Below are 7,566 nucleotides of genomic sequence, written 5' to 3' on the forward strand. Positions count from 1 at the left end.
CTGAGGGTCTGGGGCACAATGCCAGGCCCTTCATCTCCAGAGCCCAGATCTCACACCTGGGCACACATACTGGCACATACGCAGGGGAGCCTCTTCCAACCAGACTTGGAGACTTCCGGTTCCTGCTTCAGCTCACCCCCAAGTCCATATCCCACCATTCTCTTTGCCTGGATAAAGCTTCCCAGAATTCCTCACCTGAGACACCCCCAGTCTCCCTTCAAGGACCTCCTCAAGCATCACCTTCTCCAAGAAGCCCTCCCTTGGCACCCCTGCCTTTGCCTTCATCCCCCTAAGTCCAGTTCTTCTGAGAAGCAGCAGTGTCTCAGCCTTCCCCAAAATGCCCACGTGCTCCCCAGGGCCCCTGCAGGAGCCGAAACGTATAGATTCCCTCTTAGAAATTATACAAGTAGGAGGTGCTCCTTCAAGAAAATCTGGAGAATACAGACACAAGAAAAATGAATCGACTTTTTGCCCCAAAACCGTTGGCATGGGGAGATGTCCCTCCACCTCCCTGCCATGTCGGGTGGGCGTTCTGGCCATGAGTTGGCCTGTTCTCAGTGTACCGCCACTGTGGGCCAAACTGTGTCCCCAAAGCTACCTCCTCCGTGTAAGGGTCTCCCCAGCCCCAATTTCAGCCCTCCTCCGGTCGCCTCAGCCCCCCAGGGCAGGGGCCAGACTTCAGTCCCCTCTCAGCCCAGATGTCCCCAGGCGTCTGCTGCCCCAGGGAAGGGAAGTGTCCTACAGTGGGGGGTGGGGGAGGAAAGAACCCCTCTGCATCCCGTTCTTTGGTCTGGGTTCGGGAGCTAAGGTGGAGGGGCCTGGGAGCGGAGGGCGAGGGCCGGGGTTTCCTCCCCGCTGCCCCCTAGAGCACCCTTCCTCCAGGGCCCCCACCACGGTGCTCCCCTCTTCCTCCGGGGGCGGAGGTTCCCACACCCTGGGCTCTCTGCCTTCGCAGGGACAAAGGCAGCCCGCATGCCTCGCAGGCTGCCTGAGAGCTGCGGCCGCCCTTTGTCCACTGTCCTGGCCACCCGCCATCTGGAGCTTGGCTCCGGCCAGGGGATCGATGCGGCCGGCCCCCAACACCGGAGTTCGCATCACCCCTCCTGGGTCCAGTCTCCGGGCAGGCTCCACTCCGATCAGCGCCCAGGGCCCCCAGCCTGGGCCCTGCACACTCCTTCCCCCCCCACTCCCCCCCGCCCCCGCAGGTTGAAGTCCCAGCTCCCGCCCTCCCCCTCAGCGTGTGGCCTCAGCAACCTCTCTGTGCCAGTGGGCTCTTGGGGAAAGGCTACTGTCCTCAGGTCTACCCTGCCTACACTGGTAAACAGACCAGAGCCCTGTGCCCTGCCCAGTGTGTCATCCTCACCCTCAGAAATGTCAGCTTATCGTCATCCCCGTGCCAGCTGTCCCTGAGGACCTAGGACCTCTGCGACCCTCTGACTACTGCCTGTGAAGTGGGGAAGGGGCACTCCCTGCAGGACAGTTCCGAGGAGGACTCCGTGTTCCCTGCCTGGTGCGTAGTGGGTGCTCGAAAACTGAGACTCTTACCTCCCCTCCACCCAACTCGTGCCTGGACCCCCAAGGAGAGACCCTAACCCCCTCCCAACCCCCAGCCAGACTCGGCAGCCTAGACGCCACCCCTCTGGTGCCTCCAGGGGTCCCACCTGGCCACTAGAAGGCCAGCCTCGCACCTGACCCTCCCCAGCCTGCCCACTCCCCACACTCCAAGAAAGAAACCCTCTTGGGACCAGAAACGCCCAGGCAGGGGACAGCCTGGTGCTCCATGAGACCCCGGGGATGGCACCGCCTGCTCTGGGGACTCTCTTGTCTGGGCGGGGGTGGAGGCAGGGTGGGTAAGGCAGTGTCCCTCCAGCCCAGTCCTGCCTGCAGGGCACTGGGAGGTCTGGAGCAGGGTGGCCTGGGGCTGGATGGGGGAGTGCTGGTGGGAGGAAGTGTGTGGCTGTTCTCCAAGGAGTCCTCTTTTTTTTTATTTTTTAAAATCATGGTAAAAACACATAACATAAAAGTTACCACCTCAACCGTTTTCAAGGGCACAGCTCAGGGGCATTAAGCACATTCACCTGTTTTGTGCAACCAGCCCCACCGTCACCTCCAGAACCTTCTCACCTTCCCAAACTCCAACTCTGTCCCCACGAAACACTCACTCCCCGCCCCTCCCCAGCCCCCGGCCCCCACCCTCCTGCTTCCTGTCTCAGTGACTCTGACTCCTCCAGGGACCTCACAGAGGTGGGACGGGAAGGACTGGTCCTTCTGCGACTGGCTGACTGTGCTCAGTGGGTGGTTCCCGAGGGCCACTCATGTGGCAGATGTCAGAACCTCCTCCCTTTTCAAGGCTGAATGATATTCCATCATATGGTTATAACACGCTTTGCTCATCCACTCATCTGTTGATGGACCCTTGGGCTGTTTCCCCCTCTGGGTGATTGCCAGCCATGCTGCTGTGAACGTGAGTGGACAAGGGTGTCTTCTGACCCTGCTTTCAGTTCCGTTGGGTTCTTAGCACAGGTGGAGTTGCTGGATCACACAGTAACTCTGATGCTGAGGAACCACCACACGCTTCCACAGCATCATTCCCAACCAGAAGTCTTCATTTGACACTGGGAGCAAATGTCCCTGGACACTCCCATCCTGACCAAGTTGCCCTTTGCTTTGCAGCCAGTCTGGGAAGGGTGGAGTCAGGGGTGTGGGTTATGATCCCAGGTTCCTGAATTCTAGCATCACTGTACCCATGAGTGGTTTTGCTCCCATGTCCACAGGAAGGCACCTCGCCTCAAAGGGTGTTTCTGGCGGGGGGCATCACCACCTCCAGACACCCCACCGGAACCTTCTGCCTCTCAGACTTACCAAGCTCTTCAGGACGGGGGTAGGACAGATGCTCCCTCCTCCTTAAAGCCTTAGCTGGAGGAAAGACGCCCTCCCCAGCTTCTGGGGACAGACAAGGCGGAGGATCTGACCCCCCTCTACATTCTAGGATCCTTCTGCGCAAAGCTTGCCAGCCAGGAGCAGCCTGCAGCTCTCCCCTCCCCTCCCTCCTCCGCAGCCCCCCCAGGCTGCTGGGCCACTCACCTCGGACGTGTGAGCCGGGAGCCCAGCGACTTTCCCACACTTTGGCCCCATTCACAGTGTTAAACGGCCCACAAAGGCCAGGCGTGTGCCTTGGAGGCCGCGCTGCCATCTGGCCCGCACTCGGGGAGGGAACGCGCCTTTCATCCGGCCAGGCTGGGACTTAACAGCATTCATTTCATATTTCCCACAACTCAAAATTGGATCAAAGCTGCTCCCCGCCAAAGGGGACGGCGAAGAGGTGGGGAGGAGCAGCCCCCTGGCCCCCTCTCCCCAACCCTCACCTCCACGCCAGCCCGCTGCGGGTGGGCACGCGGGCAGCTGGGGGTGGGGTGGGGGCTGGACCACGTCTCCTGGCACGTGTCTTACTTGGGCTGAGAGCTGGCTTGGGGGAAGCGGCCAGGGCAGGACACACGCCCCAGCCAACTGCCCCCTCCGCAGCTGGGGGCAGGGGGACAGGCCTGGTCTGCCTGCTTCCCTTGGTTCTGGGCAGACACCTGCCCCCCCACCGCCACTGCCAGCAGCCGGACGGGCAGGCACACGCGTGCTCAGGTTCGTTTCCTGCCAGTGGGGCCTGCCCCTTGTCCTGCCTTCCCTCCGCCTCGGCCAGAGCACCTCCTGAGTGCAGGTGTGGGGCTGGCAGGGTGTGGGCGACAGGGAAACTGGCACCTAAGTCATCCTGCCCTCCCCTCCAGAGCCCACCCACACGCAGGTGAGGGACCCACCAAAATGTGCCAGCTGCCCAGCACCAGCCCCACTCTGGCTGCAAAAATGGCTCCACTGAGCATCACTGGGTCCCCCTTGCTACCTGTGGGACCTGCCAGCCACTGTCAACACCTGGGGCTGTAGAGCAGAAGGCGGGGCAGGCCCCTCCCCAGTTTGCCCAGGTGCCCTCTGCTCTTTTGCTCCAAATGAGGGCTAGATATCTGTCGTGGGGTCGCATCTGCTCAGAGAGAACCCCAGGCTCAGGGGGAGCCTACTCAAGACCTCAGTGTCACTTGCCTCCCACAGCCAGCCTGGGGCCTGTGTTCCCTTCAAGAGAGATGCTTGGGGGGGGGGGGAGCAGGTACCAAAGGGTGAACAGGGGCTGCCTTCCATCCCCTTCCAGAGTCACCTGAAAGTTCCACCTCAGGAGCCCCCCAGGCCTCGCCCACCCCAGCAGGTGGCCGGCTGGCTCGGGGGCTGCCTTGCACTGGCTCCAAGCCACGCCTGCCCTGGCACCTTCCTCCTGCTTCCCTACGGACCCCTCTCTGGGTGACCCAAGGTTCCCTGTGCTTCAGACTTCTTGAGCAGGCCCACCAAACAGGCCGCTCATCACCATGAGTCACTGCCAAGCCTCTTGTTAAGGCCCTTCAATTCCCAGCCATGCTCAGATGTGGCTGTCGGCCAGGGAACTGCACTCCTGGATTTTACCTCTGATTAAAGAACCCTGATGCCAGCTGCTGGGTCCCCTGGCTGAAGCCCTGCCTGCCCCTTGAACCTGGCTGTGTTCCGCCCTGCTCCTAGAAGTTGTCCCATCTCCATCCCCCTACCTCTATCCTGGCAGAACTAGATTCCTGGCTGCAGAGAATCAGAGGAAAGTGTTCCGGGTGGCGGTGGGGGGCTCCCAGCAGGCCCTCCCCTAGGGACCCAGGGTGGCGCTCATGGCCCCCAAGCATCCACTGGCCTCAGCTGGGCTGTCTAGGTACCAGGACCATCAGTTCTTCCAGTGGGTCCCTAGGGGGTTGTCTGAGCTGGTACAGTATTTGTATGGGCTCCTGGCAGGAGCCTCACGTCTGCCCCCATGGTACTCCCTTCTCCACCACCAGCAAACTGCCTAAGGACAGGAAACCCTGTAAGTGCCCACAGGGCTGTGCGGAGGGCAGCATGCAGCCGAGGCTTCCCCCCAGTCATGCAGGAGCAGTGACCACACACCTGTATCCAGCATGTCCGAAGCCACACGCTCTTGCATGCTCCACAGACGGCCATGGTTGGACTCCCACCCAGATTGGGGTGGGGTGGGGCCCTGGAAGGTTCAGAGCTCCCCAGATGCTACAGTCTGATAAACTGCTCCTGGAGGATGGGGTGCAGTGGCTCCTGGGGGGACTGCCTAGGTGCCAGGCTCCATGCTGGGCATTTCAGGCACCCTGGCTCCCTAAAACTGCCCAAAGCCCAGCCAGGGAGGCACAGCAGGCAGTCCATTTTCTAGCTCTGAAGCCACGTGTCCCAGGTGACAGCTTGGGGACTTAATACATATGCCAGCAGGTCTGAGCCTAAGAGCCTGGGCCCCTCTTCCACTTGTGTAGAGGGAGCTGGCTATGCCTGCTCGGGTGAAGTGTGGCCTCCCCTGTCCCCTCCCTCTCCGCCCCAGAGAGGAGGGGAGCCGCAGGTCCAACAGGGAGGGTGCGTGGCCCCCTGGAAGTTGCTGCTCTTGTGCATTCTAAAGCTTTTCCCTTATCTGCTCGCTCGTGGCCTCTGCCAGCCAGCAGCGGGGAGTCGCTGGGGAGGGGGAGAAGGGAGAGAAAAGGGGAGGGGAGGGGCGCCGCTCCTTCCTGCCCCCACCCGCGTCCCCGCGGCCTGGGAAAAGGCAGCATATTGAGGCGCGGGGCTCCCAGCATCAGGCCCCGGGATGCTAATGAGGGCGAGCGCGTTCCCACAGCCCGGACATTGTGCCGCGCGGCCCACCTGCTCCTCGGGGAGCGCCCATTGTGCCCGCGCCAATTCACAGGCAATTTAGCGTGCGCTAATGGGCCGGCGCCTTTGTGCGGCCCGCGCCGTCATTGGCCGCCGAGTGTGGGAACGGCCGCGGCGCCCGGACCCCAGGCGCCAGCCCGCCGCCCGCGCCTATATAGGGGCCGGGGTCGGCGCCAGCCCGGGACGCGCCCGCTCCGCTCCCTCCTTCCGCGCTGACTCGCCTCGCCCGCGCCAGGTATGGCCCCCAGCACCGTGGCCGTGGAGCTGCTGAGCCCCAAAGAGAAAAACCGAGTAAGTGCGCGCGCAGCCTGCCCCCGCGACCCCCGCGACCCCGCGCCGCCGCGGCCGCGCTGACGCCCCTCCTCCCACAGCTGCGGAAGCCGGTGGTGGAGAAGATGCGCCGTGACCGCATCAACAGCAGCATCGAGCAGCTGAAGTTGCTGCTGGAGCAGGAGTTCGCGCGCCACCAGCCCAACTCCAAGCTGGAGAAGGCCGACATCCTGGAGATGGCTGTCAGCTACCTGAAACACAGCAAAGGTGAGCCCGGCTCGGGCGGCCCCGGCCCCGGCCCCGGCCCCGCCGCGCGCCCCGCGCCCCGGCCCCACTCACCGCCTCCCCTCCGCTCCCCGCAGCCTTCGCCGCCGCCGCCGGCCCGAAGAGCCTGCACCAGGACTACAGCGAGGGCTACTCGTGGTGCCTGCAGGAGGCCGTGCAGTTCCTGACGCTGCACGCGGCCAGCGACACGCAGATGAAACTCCTCTACCACTTCCAGCGACCCGCGGCCGCGCCGGCCGCGCCGGCCAAGGAGCCCAAGGCGCCGGGCCCCGCGCCCGCGCCCACCCCCGCCAAGGCGGCCGCCGCTGCTGTGCGCCAGCCCGCCTGCGGCCTCTGGCGGCCTTGGTGACCCGCGGGAGCTGCGGACAGGCTGCCTGCCGGAAGGCCCAGAGGGCCAGCGCGATCCCCTGGCCTGGGGAAGGGCCTTCCCGTAGTCTGTCCCGCCCGCCCCCTCCCCGGCTTGGACGGGCCCCTTCTCCGGAAGGCTCTCTCTCCAAGCTGGCGGGCCAGCAGGAGGAACATTCTCAGAGAATGTGCGCGCAGCGTCCTTGTTTAGAACAATCAAGGCCCATCTTCTGCCAAATGTCTGACCCCATGGGGTTGCTCTGTGTTTGCATTTCAGCAAGTGACTTCTAGGAAGTCCCCACTGCCGGGTTCTATGATATTTGTAGGCGGCGGGGCTCAGCCAGCCGGCACCCCACGCGTAGAGGGCTTTCTTCAGGTCCGGTGCTGCCCGGCCAGTGGGCCTGGCGCAGGCCGTGCCGTGGGCACATTTGCCTTTTGTGAAGGCGAAACTCAAGGTGTATCCTCATAGGAAAGAAAGTGTCAGCCTGGATGGGTGAGGACGGGCCAGGCAGAGCTGAGGCAGAGAGCCCTTGCACGTGCCTGGTTGTCTGGTGGGGTCTCAGTGGGCTGTGTGGGAAGGGTGGGGGTCTCCACTTCCCACAAAAAGGATTTCTGTGTGGGTGGGTGCACATGGGCACGAGTTGGTACTCAGAATGTGAACTCTCCTTCACGTGGGAGCCACGGGACTGCTCTGCAGGCTTCTAATAAAATCTGACTATTCAGCCCCTCCATAGTCCGTCTCTTGTACCTCACTCATGTCCTTGGCATCAGGCAGGCGGGGCTGCAGGGATGAAGGGGAGTGGGCACTATCGTGGTATCAAGGACACAGGTGTCCTTACCAGGGACCCTCTAGACACAGGAAGAATAGCCAGGCACCGGCTCAGGGACAGAGGGAGGGAAGAAAGAGAGAAG

General features: G+C 63.0%; 1 protein-coding gene across 1 annotated transcript; it reads left to right on the plus strand.

The window, feature by feature from the left end:
- Positions 1-5,832: 5,832 nt before the first annotated feature.
- Positions 5,833-7,289, plus strand: HES5 (hes family bHLH transcription factor 5). Its single transcript, XM_031673409.2, has 3 exons — positions 5,833-6,045; positions 6,126-6,291; positions 6,387-7,289. The coding sequence occupies exons 1-3, from the start codon at positions 5,992-5,994 to the stop codon at positions 6,656-6,658; spliced, it is 492 nt and encodes a 163-aa protein (XP_031529269.1). The 5' UTR covers positions 5,833-5,991; the 3' UTR covers positions 6,659-7,289.
- Positions 7,290-7,566: the final 277 nt, after the last annotated feature.

The sequence above is a fragment of the Vicugna pacos genome, chromosome 13, assembly GCF_048564905.1.
Source record: "Vicugna pacos chromosome 13, VicPac4, whole genome shotgun sequence".
NCBI lineage: Eukaryota > Metazoa > Chordata > Mammalia > Artiodactyla > Camelidae > Vicugna > Vicugna pacos.

Coding starts and splice junctions, on each gene's coding strand:
- HES5 (XM_031673409.2), top strand. CDS start 5,992: ATGGCCCCCAGCACCGTGGCCGTGGAGCTGCTGAGCCCCAAAGAGAAA. Junction 6,046..6,125: donor GCCCCAAAGAGAAAAACCGA/GTAAGTGCGCGC, acceptor CTCCTCCCACAG/CTGCGGAAGCCGGTGGTGGA. Junction 6,292..6,386: donor CTACCTGAAACACAGCAAAG/GTGAGCCCGGCT, acceptor CGCTCCCCGCAG/CCTTCGCCGCCGCCGCCGGC.